We start from the raw sequence: 19,417 nt of genomic DNA on the forward strand, positions 1-19,417 counted from the left end.
TCAGTGGCTTGCCTAAGATTTCCCAATGATTTAAACCAGAATCAGTGTAATATTAATAGCCCTCCAATGTATCTTCAATGTTAGATGAGAAAGCTTACTCTGAATTAAAAATGAATGAGCCACAATTTGAATGGATTTGTGAGTCAGTCAGCTGATGCTGTCGACCTCTCCAATTGTAATCTAATCATGCCTAGTACTTGTCATTCCACAATGACTCCATGATCCATGCAGTAAAATTCACACCCACCGTTAAGGCTTTTCATGTTGGAGAGGACTCAGTCAGGGGGTTGAAACCTAGGGAACCCCACAGGACCTTCAGTGTATCTATAAACCACCCTCGCACCGTCCTGGAGTGAATGCAAAGTAGGGACCATGTGCCTTTCTCTGGTTCCCACTGTTTTTACCTAAGGGAAGGTTGGCTGATGTCAAACCAGTGATTTAGACTAGTTCAAGCAAAGCTTTCCCGTGTGAATTCTAAGCATTTGAAAAAGAAAAGGAAATAATTATCACTAATATTTATTATAGACCAGCAATGACTGTATTTTTCAATATCGTGACATTCACATGTGAAAGGCTTTGCTTAAACTGGATTACATCACTGGTTTGATATTAATCCAACAACTCTCAACATGTCCTTTCCTTTACTTGTTAGGATATTACTGTCTGTGTGGCACGAGGGGATCCAAAGTGATTAAAACTTGCGGACCTAAGGCCAGGCGCGGTGGCTTACGCCTGTAATCTCAGCACTTTGGAAGGCCGAGGCGGGCAGATCACGAGGTCCAGCCTGGCCAACAAGGTGAAATTCCGTCTCTACTAAAAATACAAAAATTAGCCAGGCGTGGTGGTCTGTACCCATAATCCCAGCTACTCGTGAGGCTGAGGCAGGAGAATCGCTTGAACCCAGGAGGCGGAGGTTGCAGTGAGCCAAGATCACGCCACTGCACTCCAGCCTGGGGGACAGTGTGAGACTCTGTCTCAAAAGAAACCAAAAGAAAAAAAAAAAAAAAACCACAAAACCAAACAAAAAAACCCTTGCGGATCTATATTTTCTGAGGTCTCCAAATACTTCAGCAATATGACAAATAATTGAGTAGAGCGGGGAAACCTATGTTTTTTGCACAGTAGGCATGTTTAATACATTAATTTCCTATGGGTGGAGTTTTATTGGGAAATGTAATCAACGCTGATCACCTAAAATGGATTACATGGCCCTAAACCAATCATGGGGCGGCGCAGGGAACAGGAAACGGGGCATGGAGTCCCTCCGTTCATAAATAGACGCAGTTCAGCTCCAGGCCAGTTGGAGAGCGCATCCCAGATGCAAGGAGATTGGAGGCAGAAGGCGGGAAGGAGGCAAGTGTCCCTGGGCGATGTCTGCGGGGTTTAGGAGCTGGCGTGCAGGCGGGTTGGTTTCAGAAAGATTTGGGTTTATTTTCTCATGCATTTGCTTGGAGACCTCATGAAGGCAGCGGGTCTCCTTTGCACCCCATCGTTAGCTCTGGCTTGTTATGCAACTCTTCTGTAAACGAGGAATAATACTAACTTTCTCTTCGTGGGTAGGTTACATTTTAGAGACGGGGTCTTGCTCATAGCCCAGGCTGGCTGGAATTCCTGGTCTCCAGCCATTGGTGGGACTTCACTTCCCGACTAGCTGGGACGACAGGCACCTACCTACTAACAGACCCAGCTACATTTTTAATTTATTTATAGAGATGGGGTCTCGGTATGTTGCACAGGCTGGTCTTGAACTCCTAGGCTCAAGCGATCATCCCACCTGGGTCCTCCAAACTGTTGGAATTACAGGCATGAGCCACTCTGCCGGCCGCACACGACTTGTTAAAAAGTGTCACTGGATTTTTTTCCCTTTCCACAGGGTAAAATCAAGCCATTAATGAATGGGCATCAACCTACTAGGCCAATGAGAATCTGAGCTAAGCGTCCCTACCTGGGTGTCCTGCGTGCTATATACTCCCAGAATTGAATACTAACCTGCGTACCTGCCTGTTTTTTTTTCCCGTGTTCCATTGCTTGCTTTAATGGGAAAAGAACTGAGAGTGAATACACGGCGATTTCTAGGAACATGAAACCGCTTTTTCAAGAGACAGGCTCTCACTATGTTGCCCAGGCTGTTATCAAACTCCTGGGCTCAAGTGATCCTCTTGCCTCAGCCTCCCGAGCAGCAGTAGGCACCCTGTGGCAAAGCCACTTTTAAATCCAGAATCTTAGGCTCTCTTTTCTCTCTCATATTTGTATGCTTTTTTCAAAAAAAAATTAATTTGCTTTCAAATTGAAAACTAAAAATTGTAGTTGTGGTGTACAGCATAATGTGCTTTGTAGGATATAAACACTGTAAAATGGCTAAATTGAGCTAATATCCATATGCCTTACTTTATGTACTAATCATTTTTGGCGGTGAGAGTATTTGATTGAAATCTACTCTTTTAGCAATTTCCAAGTAAACAATACATTGTTATGAACTGAAAGCACCATGTCGGATTCTCTTGAATTCATTTCTTCAACTGAAATTTGTACTCTGACCTGTATCTCCCTAGCCCCACCCCAGCCCTGGTAACCACATTCTACTTACTGCTACTGTGAGTCCACTAGGTTTTTAAAATTATTATTTATATCACCTACTTCTTTTTTAATTTTTAAAGTGATTTTAACTTGTATTTTAGATTCGGTGGGTACCTGTGCAGACTTGTTTCATGAGTATATTGAGTGATGCTGAGGTTTGGGGTATGACTGAACCCATCACCCAGGATGTGAGGAGAGTACCCGATGGATAGTTTTTCAATCTTCCCTCCCTCTGTCCCTCCAGAGTTTCACTGTTTTGGAGTCCACGTCCTGATTCCCTTTCCTCTGCATACATGCCCAGGAGCGGGATTGCCGGATCATGCAGTTGTCGTACTTTTGATTTTCTGAGGCGCTTCTATACTGTCTCCCATATCAGCTGCTCTAATTTACGTCCCAACACAGGGCGCAGAGGATCCCTTTCCTCCGAATCCTCACCAACACTCGATCCATGTGTCTTTTTGGGAACAGCCACTCTAGCAGGCGTGAGGGGTCCCTTGTGGTTTGGATTTGCATGTCCCTGAAGATGAGCAATGATGAACGCCTTTTCCTAGACCTGCTGGCCATTCACATGTCTTCATCTGAGATGTCCACACAGGCGCCTTGCCCTCCTTCTAGTGGGTTATGTGTTTTCTTGCTATGGAGTAGTTCGAGTTGCTAATGTTTTGCATAGGAACTACTTGTCAGATGTGTGATTTGCGAATATTGTCTCCTGGGTTGTCTTCCCCCTCTGCCGATTGTCTCCCTGGCTGTCTCTCTGTTCTGCACTTGTTCAGATTCCTTCCAGGAAGCATAGGGTTCCCATCCTTCGGGATTCCAGTGACCGTTCCTGAGACCCTCCTGTCAATTCTTTCTTCTTTCTGAAGACCTTCAGGTTGCTTTCCCCACCTGTGGCTAGGAAGGCAGGGCTGCGTTCTCACAGCTGTTGAACTTGGATAATTGATGCCTGGAGAGTATCACACAGTGACTCCTGCCTAATGAAATTACATTTAGAACCAAATTTCAAAAAATCATTCTCTCTCTTTTTTTTTTTTTTTTTTGAGATGGAATCTCGCTCTTGTTGCCCAGGCTGGAGTGCAATGGCGTGATGTCGGCTCACTACAACTTCCACCTCCCGGATTCAAGTGGTTCTCCTGCCTCAGCCTCCCAAGTAGCTGGGATTACAGGTGCCTGCCACCACACCCGGCTAATTTTTGTATTTTTTAGTAGAGACGGGTTTTCACCATGTTGGTTAGGCTGGTCTCGAAATACTGACCTCAAGTGATCCCATCTCAGCCTCCCAAAGTGCTGGGACTAGAGGCATGAGCCACCACGCCCGGCCTCAAAAAATCTTTCTATTGTATTGCTTCACTTCCTGAAAATATTATAGAGCACTAGACTTTAAATCCATTTTCTGAGATGAGATTAGGAATAGAGAAACCCTTAGAGACAGAAGGTAGATTAGTGATTGCCGGGGGCTGGGGTGGGTGGGCAGGGGGTGATCACTGATGGGGATGGGGTTCCTTTTGGGGTGATGAGATAATTCTGGAACTAGACAGTGATGATGGTTGCACAGCATGGTACATGTCTTAGTGCCAAGAAATTGTGCACTTGGAAGAGGATAAAAATGATGAAATTTATGAATGTGCATTTTATCAAAATAACAATATCTGTGTAGGACTTGAATTCTCTTATGATTACTTAAAGTTCTCCCTTCCCTGGAGCAAACAAATGTCCTGGGGTTAACAAGAAAAGGTGTTGGGGGAAAACTGTAGGTTGTAACTATTTTTCTCTATCTTTGTGCATAATTATGATGAAGGGCTTTACCTTGGATCTTGTCTGGACAGGCAAACGTGAAGAACTTAAGTTATTGTTGCATCAGGTTTTAGCAGCTTTACATAACTATCCTATTTAATTTACAGTTGGGAACCATGTTGTTCCAACTGGAAAAAAAAAAAAAAAACTGATTCCACTTCTGCACAATGATTTCCTGGAGATCAAGATCCAGGGGGCATTAAGATTTTAAATCAGAACATATAGTCAGGTGTAGACACTGGAAGAATAACAGGGTGGGTTGATTTCCACTGTGCTGAATTCGATGCTGCTGAAGAAGTGGCGTCCAGGATTTGGATGAGGGTTTTGGAAGGGATGGGTGGATAGACTAGAAGCTTAAACTGATCGGGCTCATGATTTTTTTTTTTTTGCAGACTTCTGAACAGTGAAATCTATTACTGAGGAAAACCAAAGGAGGCCTGGGTAGATAGGTCTCAGTTAGACACCAGCTACTAGAAGAGCTTTCTCAGAGACTGATTGGAATATTCTCCATTAGATATGGCTGCAAATTGCACATCCTCATGGCGTCAGAGAGAACCCTGCAACAGACCTGGGTTGGAGCTGCCACGGTCTATGGCATCCTCAGAAACTCAACTTGGAAATCACGACGTGGACCCTGAGATTTCTCACGTGAACTTCAGGATGTTCAGCTGCCCGAAGGAGTCAGACCCCATCCAGGCTCTGACGAAACTCACTGAGCTGTGCCATCTGTGGCTGAGGCCTGACCTCCACACCAAAGAGCAGATCCTGGACATGCTGGTGATGGAGCAGTTCATGATCTCCATGCCCCAGGAGCTCCAGGTCTTAGTCAAGGTGAACGACGTGCAGAGCTGCAAAGACCTGGAGGACCTGCTACGAAATCACAGAAGACCCAAGAAATGGGTGAGTGGGACGCTCCTGATTGGCTCAGGGAAGGGGAGCTGGGATGGGGGCTGCACGGTGCACCTGGACTGGAGAGGACCCGAGGGGCTGCTCTAGGTCAGGGCTTCCAAGTAGAGGAGAGTTTGCCCATCGGGGACACATAGCAGTGTCTGGGGACAGTTTTTGCTTGTCACAAGGGGGAGGACAGGAGATGCTGCTACGTATTCTCCAAAGCTCAGGACAACCGACCATGACAAATAATCATCCAGATTCAAATATCAGCTGTGCTGAGATGGCGAATTCCTGGTGTAGGCGATGGACAGGCAGAGGGGATACAGGGATCTACACACTGTGTGAGGCCAACATGAAAGAAAGACATTGGATCGTAGGGAAGGAGGCATTAGAGTGAACTGAAGGGGGGCCCAGAAGTCCCATCCTGAGGCAGGGAAAGTGGTTGGTATCAGAGATCCAGGGATCTGTTTCCAGGTCCCCAAATGAACCCCTAAGTTCCAACACAAGGTGAGCTGCCATCGGCCAATTGAGTGGGATTCATCCAGGATATTTCTCCTTGCCTTCTCTTTGGTTTAGAGACCCTTTCATCCAAACGACTCATATTTATGTACTTATCTAGAGAAGAAAAACATTCAGACAGGATTGCTGTGTCCATAGAGCTGATTCTGCATCAGGAAGGCAGATTTGAACATTAATTACAGTCAATGTGAGCATTATGGCAGGACCCAGGGAATATAAGAGCTACTTTCAGGTTCTCATAGTGAGTCTGATTGTCTTTTTTCCCTCTACAGTCTGTAGTCACCTTCCAGGGAAAGGAATATCTTATGCAGGACTCAGATGTTGAGATGGCTGAAGCCCCCACCAGTGTCAGGGATGATCCTAGAGGCATGTCCAGCCAGCGGGCCTCCTCTGTGAACCAGATGCGTCTGGGGGAAGGCCAGGCCCACCAAGAGCTGCAGACCCTGCCCAGGGTCCCTGCACGGTCCAGGAGGCAGGTGAGTGTGTGAGGCCTTGGTGTCTGGGCAGAGGTGGGAGAAGGAATAGGAGGAAATCATGTGTCCACTGGACTGATTGACAGATTTGGCACAGGACAAGAATAGAGACATTTCCCATGTATGTGTTACATCCTTAGACATTCCTGAGCCATCACAGAGAGGGAAGCTACATCTACTTTTCTCTCCACCATGAGAGCTTTTAGCATTGAGGGTGAGGGGTAAGAAATGCTCTCAGTGAAGTGAGGGAGGCAGTTGGCACAGATGAATGAACTGAAGATCCCTTCCCCACCTAGCTTCCACAAAGACATTTCATGAAGTCATTCAGCAAGGAACCCACTGTCTCAGACTGTCGATTTCTTAATTTGAGGAGGGTTTCTCAACTGTGGTGATTTTGCCTTTCCAGACACATGGCCATGTCTGGAGACGTTCTTATTTGGCATTCTCGGGGGTGGTGGGGTGTTAGTAGCATCTAGAGGGTGGAGGTGGGGCCTCTGCTCTGCACAGCAGCGCCCCCTCCAGGAGGGTGATGCAGCCCCAATGCCAGTGGTGCCAGGGCTGAGGGGCCTCCACCTAGAGTCATGCTCCTTCCAGCCTCAGGGGCAGGGAGACGTTGGCACAAAGGGAAGAAATATGCTCAGAGAACCAAAGGGTGAAAACCACCAGGCACAGGAGCTGATTTAGAATATGGAGGGTGCAGATTAGGGACAGACTCAGACATGTGGTGGTGATGTTTACTGGGGGTGAGGGGGTGGTCCACAGGAAGTCTGCACATATTTCCACACATGTGTCATTAGAAGAGTTGGTGCATACAGTCAGGAGGGGACAGACGTGTCCGTGCTTCCTGCAGTTTAGACGCGGAGTCATTGCTCTTGGTTTTCCGTTGTCAGGAGGAGGACTTCCGACTGCCAGAGATTATTGTCATGAAAGGAGGTCCAAAGACTCTGAGACCCAAGCCGACCTTGGAGAAGGGTCTGAACGTAGACAGGGAGGAGAACCCAGGACTTACATCCCCAGAGCCTCAGCTTCCAAACGGTCCCAGTGAGTATGAAGACTTGGACCCGGAAATATTAGCTCCTCTCTTCCTGGGTGTGGGTCTGGGGGCCCAGCATTATCATGTCTGGGGAGTGGGCACTCAGCTGCCAAAGCCTCTCCACCCCCCACTCTCCAGAGACCTACGGTCCAACGTCTTAGTCTTGAGGTTGAGGGGAAGTTCTCAGAGAAGGTCAGTGTTTGGCTGCAACGAGTTTGGTGTATTGAATATGCGCGTTATTAACTGTTGTGTGTGGAATCCCTTCTTCCAGCAGGGGTGGTGGGAGCTAAGGAGGGGCAGGAACCCCAAAAAAGAGCCTCTGTGGAAAATGCGGATGCTGACACACCTTCTGCCTGCGTTGTGGAGAGAGAAGCTTCGACTCACAGCAGGAACAGAGGAGAGGCTCCGAATCTCAGAGGCCCCAAAAGAAGCAAACCAGACGCCACCTCCATTTCCCAAGAAGGGCCTCAAGGAGGAGCCACACCTGTGGGCAACAGAGAATCCCTGGGACAAGCTGGGATCAATCCAGTTCATTCCCCAGGCCCTGCGGGCGCAGGCAGTCAGCCTGTTGGCCAAGAAGCCAAGGAACTGCTGCTCTTTGCATGTGGCGTGTGCGATAAGAGGTTTATGTGTAATTCCAAGCTAGTCATCCACAAGAGATCACACACCGGAGAGAGGCCCTTTCAATGTCACGTCTGTGAAAGGTGCTTCATGCAGCCCTCCGACCTCCGCGTTCACCAGCGAATCCACACTGGTGAGAAGCCCTACACATGCGACGTCTGCCACAAGCGGTTCAACAGGAGGTTCTCCTTGAAATGTCACAAGAGGAGCCACACAGGAGAGAAGCCCTACAAATGTAAAGACTGCAAGAAAGTTTTCACCTACAGGAAGAACCTGAATGAGCACAAGCTCATCCACTCCGGAGAGAAACCCTATCCGTGTTCCAAGTGTTCGAGAGCCTTTCGTCGGCCTGAAACGTTAAAATACCACCAGAAAACACATCCAGAAACCACTGCACCCAGAGAATGAGAAGGATGATTTTTCATTGATGTTATTAGATAACACAGGTGCATGGCCACCCAGCACACAGAGGGAGTGCCCTAGGTAGGAATTGCCAGGATGTCCGAGGAAATATTCATTCTCCCCACCGAGTTTTGTTTTGTTTCATTATGCCTATTGGGTTTGTGGTGTTGTTCTTTCAATAAACATCTAATTAGTTTAATTAGTTTTTCAGTATTTTATAACAAAAAACTGAGCCTTCTGACATGCTATTACCCACTGTTTTGCTGTAAAGTAAAATTGTCAAAGTAGGGTGTCCAGATTAAATACACAATGCCTGGGGAAATTTGTGTTTCAAATAAACAATTTCTTAAAATATCAGCTTGTTCTAGATTATTAATTATTTATCTGCAACTCAGCTTCTATTGGGTATCCTGTATTGTTTACTTTTTCTTTTCTTTTCTTTTTTTTTTTTTTTTTTTGAGATGGGGTCTCACTCTTTCACCCAGACTGGAGTGCAGTGGCGTAATCACAGCTCACTGCAGACTTGATGTCTGAGGCTCAAGCAATTCTGTCGTCTTGGCCACTGGAGTAGCTGGGACTAGAAGAACACACCACACCATGTCGGCTAACTTTTGTATTTTTTGAAGAGGGGGTTTTGCCATGTTGCCCAGCCTGGTCTTGAACTCCTGAGTTCAAATGATCTGCCTGCCTCGGCCTCCCAAAGAGTTATTACAAGGGTGAGCCACTGCATCCTGTATTGTTTGTATTAGGCTTTAGGAGTATTATTTTATTCAAATTTTTTGAAATAAGTTTTTGTAGTTGATGGGATCTGGTTTTGTTGCCAAGGCTGGTCTTGAAGTCCTGGTCTCGAGTGATCCTTCCATATTGGCCTCTAGAAGTGCTGGGATTATATGAGTGAGCCACCACGCCTGGCTCTAGACTTTCTTTTTCAGAGCTGTTTTAGGTTCACAGGGGAATTCAGTGGACAGCACAGATTTCCCCTAGACTCCCTCCCCACACGGCACAGCCTCTCCCCGCCCAGCAGCCCCAGCAGAGCGGTGCACCTGTTCCATCAGTGAGCCTGCCCAGACACATCACCAGCATCCAGAGTCCATGGTGTCCATTAGGGCTCGCTCTGTGTGTCGTACATCCTGTGGGTTTGGACAAAGGCCTCATGAGGATCCACCACTGGAGTATCATGGGGGGTATTTTCACTGCCCTCCGAATCCTCTCTGTTCTGCCTGTGTATCTCCCTGCCCCAGATGGTGTATTTTGTGGCCTAAATTTGGCAATGTCTAAATTCCTGATTTGACTCTTGAACTACTGAGGCATTCGGAGTCTCTGGTCTTAGTGACTTAGTTGGTCTTAATGATAGTACCATATCCTGAAGGCTTTGTTAATCTACAAAAGTGTGGGCCCTGATCTCAGAGCTTCCAATTTAGTAGATCAAGGGTGTGGCCTGAGAGTGTGCATTAAAAAACAGACTCTATTTTATTTTAGACCACGTCTCCCTCTGTCACCCAGGCTGGATAGAGTGCAGTGGCGCAATCTCGGCTCACCGCAACCTCCACCTCCCGGGATGAAGCAATTTACTTGCCTCAGCCTCCTGAGTAGCTGGAATTACAGGTGTGCCACCGCCATGCCTGGCTAATTTTTGTATTTTAAGTACAGACAGGGTTTCACCATGCTGGCCAGGCTGGTCTCGAACTCCTGATCTTGGGTGATCTTCTTGGCTCAGTCTGCTAATGTGCTGGGATTACTGACATGAGCCACCACACCTGGCCTTAGATTTCATTTTAGAATACCTTTCAAAAGTCCACAGAGTTCGCCAATGTTCCACACCATTTCCCCCACTGTTAACATGGTTCACTAGTACGGCACATTTGCCACAAGCGATGAGCTGACTCTATATATTGCTGTGAACTAAGGTGCATATTTTATTGAGAGCTCCTTCGTGTTCACATAATGCCCTCCTCTTACTTCTTTTCCATCCAAGGCGCCACCTTGCCTTGAGTTGTCACATCTCCCTAGGCTCCTCTTGGTGACAATTGCTCAGATTTTACTTGTTTTAAATAACCCGTGAATCTGCATTTTCAGTGATGCTGATGCTGCTGGTCTCGGGAGGGCATTTTATGAATGGCTGGTTGAGCTCACAGGCGGACACCAGCGATCCTCAGAGCTCCCAAAAGGTCACTTCCTGAACAGGCTGGATTCATTTATTAAAGTTCACTGTTGTGAGACCTCGGTTCTTGTCTTCTTAATTTAAAGGAACGTAAACAATAGACACACAGCAAAAGAGATGTAGCATAGAGTAACTGATTACAAAGGAATAAGAATATTTTGAAAGTTAAGTGCAGAATAGACAGCACACCCTGAAAGAGAGGATTTAAGGCTGACTGCTCCTAAGGATAAGATAGCAAAGACCTACTGGAGAGAGACTCCCTTTCTCCAACCCCGGACAGTTTTGAAACACATTGATGCCTGATTCCCACCCTCAGGAGATACCAGGTTGAGTTGATGCTTGAAAATCAGGTTTAAAAATTTTTTCCAGGTGGTTCTAATGTGCAACAAAGGTTGAAAATCAGTGGTGTACCGTAAAAAAGAAATTTCTAGCATCCTGCTTCATTTGCTGTAACCTCGTGGCCCTCACATTTTTAACGTGCATATAATTCACCCTCAGATCTTGTTAAAATGCAGGGTCTGATTCACAGTGACAGGCTCCATGTGAGGCACAGGCTGCTCATCAATGGACTCTCATTTGAGTGATGGGGAGGGAGGCTCCTCTGGGTTCCAGCTTTGCATCCACTGAGCGAAATCTTACCATCTCTTACTGCTCAAGTCAGCACCTTGAGGCCGGTGTCTGATAAGCGCATCTGAAATATTCAATCCTTCTGGTTTCTTACCCAGAATACGATACTAAGTGTTTTATTTCTCCCACATCCACTCCTACCCAATGGCCTTCCACCCATTATCACATGGCAGCCATATTGAGTATGAAAGTGAGCAAATCTAATCCTGCTGTTACACTATTTACATTTTATTTTCTATGGATTCTATTCTTTTTAGTGAAAAGACCACGTGCTTTATGTAGCCTAAGCTACTCAACTAAATGACCACTGATCCCAGCACTTTGGGAGGCCGAGGCAGGCGGATCATGAGGGCAGGAGATCAAGACCATCCTGGCTAACACAGTGAAATCCTGTCTCTACTAAAAACACAAAAAATTAGCCAGGCGTGGTGGAATGCGCCTGTAGTCTTAGCTACTCGGGAGGCTGGGGCAGGAGAATCGCCTGAACCCAGGAGGCAGAGATTGCAGTGAGCCAAGATCATGCCACTGCACTGCAGCCTGGGCGACGGAGAGAGACTCTGTGTCAAAAACAAACAAACGAAACAAAACAAAAACAACAAAAAACAACAAACCACTGATGACTCTTGTGACTGTCAGACTGTCAGTCTCTGTTACCCTCTGTACTCCAGCAAGACCCTTCTGTGTTCAGTGACTGATTGGGGGCGCCTTTCTCCATGATGTTTAATTTTGTTGAATGGGGGATGTCTAAGGCCCACTGTTCGTGCTTTTCTGTGTAGTTGAAGATGTACTAGTTTTGGACTTTTGGGCTTTATCCATTTTCTAACGCATTCTTTCTCTGGGGAAAAATGATTGGGGAGTTTCGAAAGAGAATCTGCATTGAGAAATTGTATCAGTCAGGGTCCAATCAAGAGAAAAAAACCCACAGCAATTTGCACAAGCAGCATTTAATATAAAGCAGGGGCTGGCACACAATCGCCTGCTACCTAGTTTTTCAACAGCCCACAAGCTAGAAAGTAGTTTTTTGTTTTGTTTTTTGTTTTTTGTTTTTTTTTGATAGGTTCTCATTCTGTCACTCAGGATGGAGTGCAGTGGCATGATCACAGCTTATGAAGCCTTGACCTCCTGGGTCCCAGCTTCCAGCAGGTGATTATGTTAAGTGAAATAAGCCAGTCCAAGTGATCCTGCCTGCTCAGCCTGGCTAATTCTTAAATTTTTTTGTAGAGTCAGGGTCTCATTATGTTGCCCAGGCTAGTCTCAAAGTCCTGAGCTCAAGTGATCTTCCTGACTTGGCCTTCCAAAGTGCTGGAATTACGGATGTGAACCAGCACACCTGGAAAAGAATTGTTTTTATATTTTTAAAGGGTTGTAATATGAGCAAACCAGAGAAGAATATTCAACATAGACCAAATAGTCTGCAAAACCTAAAATATATATTCTCTGCTCCTTTATGGAAAAAAGCTTTCTGACCTCCGAAATAAAGATTTATTAACCAAAACATGGGCATAACTATAAAGAAAAAAGAACTCTGAAGGATACTTAGGGAGGAAGTCTTCTCAGAGGAATGGGAATCCATCGACAAATTTTAAAGAATGTAGCAGCCTAACTGGCCTAACTTAAAGCTCAACATGCCTGTCAAGTAATAATGGATTGGAGGGTGCTGGGTAAGAGAGGATACGGGAGCAATCAAGATTCTCTTATGGTTTTCTGGGAGAGAAAAAGGAGAACTGATGGATTCAGGTGCACCTACCCAAACCTGGCTTAAGCAGGTGAGAAGCTGTAACAACGCAAAGGTTGGGGCCGCCCTGGAGAAAAAGGATTACAGCCACCCAAAATTGGGTTTGAATGTTCACACTGATGACACACAAACACACACTCCAAGAGGGTATGAAGCTTATTACATAACAGGATTTCTGAAGAGAGAAGAGTGGGCTTTCCCAAGCTGGTCTGAACATGGCTTGAGAGGGCAGAGAAAGCAGGTTGGTTTGGGGTTGGGGTTTTATGGTGCTTAGGGTATGGGCCACAGCCAGAGGTACTGCACAGGGTTTGAACTCCCCACTGGCACTAGAAGAGGGAGTACCCAGGTTTTCTTATCAGCTTGTCCAGCTGTGGGGTGATAAGAAACAAACATCAAACATGGTCAAACTTTTAATAATCCCAAAGAAAGTGCAAGTCAACAGTGGAGGTATGAACCTCAATGGAGGAGTCTGGGTGAGGCCTCTGGTTGGGCAAGGGTGGGATCATGGTCACCAGGGAAATAGGAGGCAGCCCTCTGGGGTCCAGGGGCCAAGGCTGGTGGCTGGAGTATGGAGAGGCCTGTGGTGAGGCAGTCACAGGCAGGAGCTAGGGCTGTGAACAGGCCAGGGGGCTCCATTCCTGTAGGGCTGACAAGGCCATAACAGGAGCAAGAAGACAAGATGGCGGCGCAGTGGCGCCTCTTCCTGCTGGGATATCCCTCCCGCCCCCTCTAGTGGCAGAGCTTAGCACTGCGCTCGCTGCAAAGGAGCCAGGACAGCTCGTCATTGCAGGGCCGGCACTGAACCTGTGGACTTAGAAGCTGGGAGGCAATTGACTGGTAACTGACACAGAAGCCCTGTTCCTTTCCCTTGCAGAGGTGTGAGCCTATTGGTTCAGTTACTCTGGAGGCTGAGGTGGGAGGATCACCTGAGCCTGGGAATTTGAGGCTGCAGTGAGCTGTGATTGTGCCACTCCAGCTTGGGTGACAGAGCAAGATCCTGTCAAAAAAAAACAGCCTCTGGATAGTCAGGAGAGGACAGAGGAAGGGAGAGCAACAGAAGGTGGGCGGGATGGGGGGTGGAGGGGGAGAGAAAAAAAGATGGAAAGAGAAATTTGTGGACCCCAAGAATATAGCTCACCTAGAAAGGTTGGAACACCTGAAATGGAAGTAGTGGCTTGGTACTTTCTTGTCCACAGGATCATAGAACTTGTAAAAGAATCCCATGCACCAAATAAAGCATGCAAATAACAGGAAAATTCCAGAAAGCTGACCACCTGGGTGGCAGTCTGTGCACCCCAGTGAAGGAACGTGAACAAGTGGCTCCCATCGGTGTGTTGGCAAGACACACACTGGCTGGAGGTGAGGGTTGTGATAGTAACAAGGACTGAGGTGAACAGTTTTGAATGTTGGGATGTCAACAGAATGAGGACGTGTGGGGAGAAGTTATCCTGTGTTATAGACACTAAATACATTTTTTTTTTCTCTTACAATAAGAAGTTGAAGACCTGCGTGGATGAGAACTGGAGAAAGTAGGGATGCAGTGTCTCTTTGTCAATTCAGGTTTTGCACGGGGCAAGGTGGCTGTGTCTAAGCCGGTGCCACTAGCATCATACGCACCCAGCTTATGTTAAAAATTTAAGGTTGGAATGATTTTGTAGTTAATTTGTATAGTTATGACAGATGTCCGGCGGATGGCAGAAAAGATCTTGTTCTAACAGATACAGCTAGATGGTTCTGCTTCTGTCTGACATTAAACATAACCAAAGCGTCAAACAACAAAAAAAGGTTATTCTAACTGATATACCAGTGAATAAGCGTCTTTTTTTTTTTTTTTTTTAAATAAGGCTTCCTCTCCTGTTACTGTGAAGCTAAATTTGGTGGTTCATATGATGGTTCACACGATCTGGCATTTTTTTCTTGTACTCTACTGGAATGGTATATTCAAATTTTATAATGAAATATTTTATTATTATACAAATCATTGTTGTTGGTCCCGAAGTATTACATAAACTGTGGTCGCTATATATAATTATATTCTAATTAGTGTATAGCCTATTTTATTTATTATACAATTTTAGGAGACCAAGGTTTTCATCAACTTACCTATTAGTTGTAACAAATTCTAGGATAAACTGCTAACATTATATTATTTTTTCTGGTGTCAAATGAGGTCTTTGTAGCACGTGTCACAATGTCCTTCCTTTGGAAAGGGGAACAACATTCCATTGTACAGATGGACCATATTTTATCTATTCCTTCTTCAATGAATGCCTGGGTAGCTCCTACTTTTGAGCTATTGTGAATAACGTTGCAATGAACATAGGGGTGTGAGTTCCTGCTTCCAATTTTTTTAGGTACATATGCAGAAGTGGCATTCCTAGATTACATCGTAATTCTATGTTTAATTTTTTGGGGGGCTGCTATGCTGTTTTCCTTGTGTATTAACAGCGCACAAGGGTTCCAATTTCCCCACATCCTTGGCAAAATTTGTTATTTTCTGTTTTTTGATAGCGATGGTGTGGTTTTGGTTTACATTTCCCTAATTATTAGTGATGTGGAGTGCCTTTTCCTGTGACTGTTGGCCACGTGTAGACCTTCTTTGGAGAAATGTCTAAGTTCTTTGCCCATTTTAAAACCATGTTGTTAGTGTTTTGCCGATGAGTTATGCATTCTTTATATACTCTGGCTATGACCCCCTTTTCAGATATGTGAAACGCAAATACGGTATCCTATTCCATCGGTTGCTTTCACTCTGTTGATTGTGACCTTTGATGCAACAACTGTGAGTTTTAAAACATATATTTCCTTATTACAATGTTATGTAGGTATAATTGAGGTACAGTAAATGGCACGTGTTATCAGTTTGTGATTTATCGTGTGCTGACATCCATGTGGACCTGTGAAACCAACTGTCACAGTGAACATAACAAATCCCATTCATCCCAAACGTTTCCACGTGGGTCCGTACAACCCACCCCTTCCTCACGTCCCGGCGGTCACTGATCTGCTTTCGGCTGCTATAGGTTAGTTTGCATTGTTCAGAATGTTAAATCTCATTGTGCACTCTGTGCGTCCTCTCTTAGTGTGGTTTCTTTCACTGGGAATTCCAGTTTGGAGATTCACCCCTAGTATCCTCTGTTTCAAGAATTCATTTGCTTTCTCGTTGAGGATTATTCAGTTGGATAAATATGACACACCGTTTATCTCTTTATCTGTTAATGGACACGAGCTGTAAAATGTGACTTTTTATTATGTGCAATATCTTCCTGTATATGTGGGTGTGTTTTCAGAATTTTTTTTCCTGTTCTATTGATCTACTTATGTGTCCTTGTTCAAGTAAAACATTGTTTCAATCACTGCAGTTTTAAAGCATTTTTCTCCTCACTGTTTTTCTTTTTATTTCAGTTTTTTTTTGGGGGGGTGTGTGTGTGCACTTTCTTTTCTGAACTTTAGAAGCTACTTAACAAATTCTATTCAAATATCCCATTAAAACTTCCAGTGGAATATATCTTTTCTCTTTTCTTTTATTTTTACCAAATACCCAGATTTTGAGATGAACTATATTTTGTATCACTTTTTCTTTACAACCGTATCTCCAGGAATGTATTTTTTACTTTTTCTTCACCATTGCATTGCACAGTACTTAGCATATGTTACATGCCCCTTAAGTATTTGCTGAGGGAGTGAATACATGCGTGGTGTATTCATAGAATGGAAGCGTATATGGCCATGGAGAAAGAATACAGTAGATCTTCATTTACTGTTCTGGAAAAATGCCCACAACTAATTGATAATGAAGTAACAGAAAAACCAGGTTACCTAACCACAAGCATGACGTGGTCCCATTTGCAAATCAGGTACACGTGATGCAGGTGTGTGAGTGCACCATGCGTGAGTGCAGGTGTGCGCGTGCAGGCACGTGAGTGCAGGCGTGTGAGTGTCGGCGTGCCTGTCCATGCCAGCATGTGAAAATCGACAGCAGGCTGTAGAGAAGGTTACAGTGAGGAGAAGAGAACTGGGGGAGAGGAATCTTCAGGGAGACTTGGGCTTTCTGCATTGTTAAAGCTGCTCCCATTGGAAACAGGAAAGGAACTTCCATTTTCGTTAGGAAAGCTTTTGAGTAATATTTAGATAGTCCAAAAAATACACAAAGTGATCTCTAATCTACGATTCCAAGAACGTCAATATTGAGCAAAGCGTGGACAATAGCCGGCTGAGCGCCCAAGGCGGGGAGTGGGGAGGGAAGTGACGGGTTTGCCTGTGGTGGGAAGACTTTGCCCAGTCGGCCACAGGATTAGAAAGTTTGCCGCCCGCTGCTGCCAACGAGCAAACAGAAAAACAAAAAACAGAAACCCAAACTTGCCTCAGTGCCCAAGGCCGACTCTGTGCCGTAGCCCGGTGCAACTCTCCACCTGCCATCTCACTGTTTCACTCCCTCTAACGGGTCCATGCTGATTAATTCCCAAACCCCTCTTGCCTGTGACCCAAGGCGGCTTTCCCCTTTGGCTTTTTTTTTTTTTTTTTTTTTCTCCCTGAAAGAAGCTCTTTTTCTTGCCAGCCCTGAGATGGGTTGAATACATTGATCATAATTACACAGCCTGCCTGGATGGATGAAAAAACACGGTGTCATCTACTCTCAGGGTCCCTAGGAGGGTTGTTAGGGTGGTTTTAATGAGTCCCAAAGCACCTGGCTCTATTTCTGCCCGTTGAGCTGCTAAATTGGCATCAAAAAGTTAACTCTGAGGAGGCAGAAAACATGATTTGTTAATTGCTGGGAATTGAACGATGAGATCACTTGGACACAGGGCGAGGAACATCGCACACCGGGGCCTGTCATGGGGTGGGGGGAGTGGGGTGCGATAGCATTAGGAGATATACCTAATGTAAATGACAAGTTAACGGGCGCAGCACACCAACATGGCACATGTATACATATGTAACAAATCTGCACGTTGTGCACATGTACCCTAGAACTTAAAGTGTGTGTGTATGTATATATATATATAAACAAACAGTAATTATTGCCTGTTTCTGATCCTGAAGATAACATACGTGCCTGCAGTGAATACATTTGGAAATTGCATTCCCATGAAACTTTTAATGAGATATTTGAATAGAACTTGTTAAGCAGCTGGTGAAGTTCAGAAGAGAAAATGCACACACACTAAAAAACTAGAAACACAATATAAAGAACAGTCAGGAGGAAATGCTTTAAAATACAGAGAAAAGGATAATGGAGAATATATGTCATCCATAATCCCACCACATAGAGATGATTTTATATTTTTTGGTTTTTTTGTTTGAGACAGGGTCTTACTCTGTTGCTCAGGCTGGAGTGCAGTGGTGCAATCACAGCTCACTGCAAACTTGACCTCCTGGGCTCAAGCAGTCCTCCCGCCTTGGCATCCTGAGTAGCTGGGATTATGGGTGCACACCACATGCAGCTAATTTTTTGTGGTTTTTGTAGAGATGGAGTTTTGTCATGTTGCTCAGCCTGGTCTTGAACTCCTGAGCTCAAGTGATCCTCTCACCTTAGCCTCCCAACCAAAGTGCTGGGATTACAGGCGTGAGTCACTGTGCTCAGCCCGTATTTTTAATATGCAGTGCCTGTCCTTATATTTTTCAGGTGTGTGCATGTATACATATATACATACATGCATTATATATGTATGTGCACATATCCACAGACATGTATTTGAAGATGCGGAAAAACTGGGGGAGACACTGAGGAGATTTAAACATGGGTGTGGCATGATTCAGATTTCGTACCATTCTGGCAGTTAGTGTGGAGACAGATGTAGGGGCAGCCTCTAGTGGCAGGGACCAGTGGGCAGGTCACCTAGGGCTTGATCCCCAACATCCAGGCATGTGACTATTGTGTCCTGAGTTCAGGCAAGGGCTGTTGATGAAGCAGAGGAAATGTTTGGGAAACAGTGGAAAAATCAGGATTGCCGTCAGGGAAATACCTGGATAAAGGCTCCGGAATAGACACCTGACTTGGCCATTGCTTCTAGAGGGGTTAGATAGCCCCTCAAAAGAGAGAGTGTGGACAGAAGAGCCGCATGTCAGGCTTAGGTCCGAGACCGGTGAGTTTGCAGAGGAGTGATGGCAGGAGAGTGGGGAACCAGGGGCATCCCGAGTTTGGACAGAGGCAATGTGAATGGACACAAAAGGAGAGATTCGAGTGAGATTTAGACGTTAGAATCCCTGGAACCGGGTGACTGATCAGGGCTGGGAGGAGAACAAAGGGAGGCAGGTGGAGATGAACCCAAGGGCTGATCTCCACGTTCCCAAGAGATGTCATGGGAGGATACGGAACATTTGTCACTGGGATATGGACTGCAGCGTCCCTGCAGTACTAAACAGATCACTGGCATGTGGGAGTGAGATGCCCACCATTGTTACCGGGCTGAAGAGCTGGTCCCCTTTCACACCTGCCCCCTGCCTCCCACCACTTCCCAATCTTAGACACGGGCGCAGGGGGACTCTGCAAGACACACCTGCTCCTGCCTCCCACCACTTCCCAATCTTCTTAGACACGGGCGCTGGGAGACTACAAGACTCACACCTGCTCCTGCCTCCCACCA

General features: G+C 45.6%; 2 protein-coding genes across 33 annotated transcripts in view; one reads left to right on the forward strand and one right to left on the reverse strand.

Moving 5' to 3' along the window:
* LOC102115098 (zinc finger and SCAN domain-containing protein 5A) overlaps positions 1-19,417 on the reverse strand; it is a 94,968-nt gene that overhangs the window by 18,098 nt on the left and 57,453 nt on the right. The window lies entirely within an intron of this gene.
* LOC102147257 (zinc finger and SCAN domain-containing protein 5A) lies at positions 4,781-8,322 on the forward strand. The gene is given in 4 exon segments (XM_045379626.3): positions 4,781-5,268; positions 6,051-6,254; positions 7,142-7,292; positions 7,556-8,322. Coding segments are annotated over 4 exon segments (1,506 nt in total). The 5' UTR covers positions 4,781-4,884.

The sequence above is a fragment of the Macaca fascicularis genome, chromosome 19 (assembly GCF_037993035.2).
Source record: "Macaca fascicularis isolate 582-1 chromosome 19, T2T-MFA8v1.1".
In the NCBI taxonomy this organism is placed as follows: domain Eukaryota; kingdom Metazoa; phylum Chordata; class Mammalia; order Primates; family Cercopithecidae; genus Macaca; species Macaca fascicularis.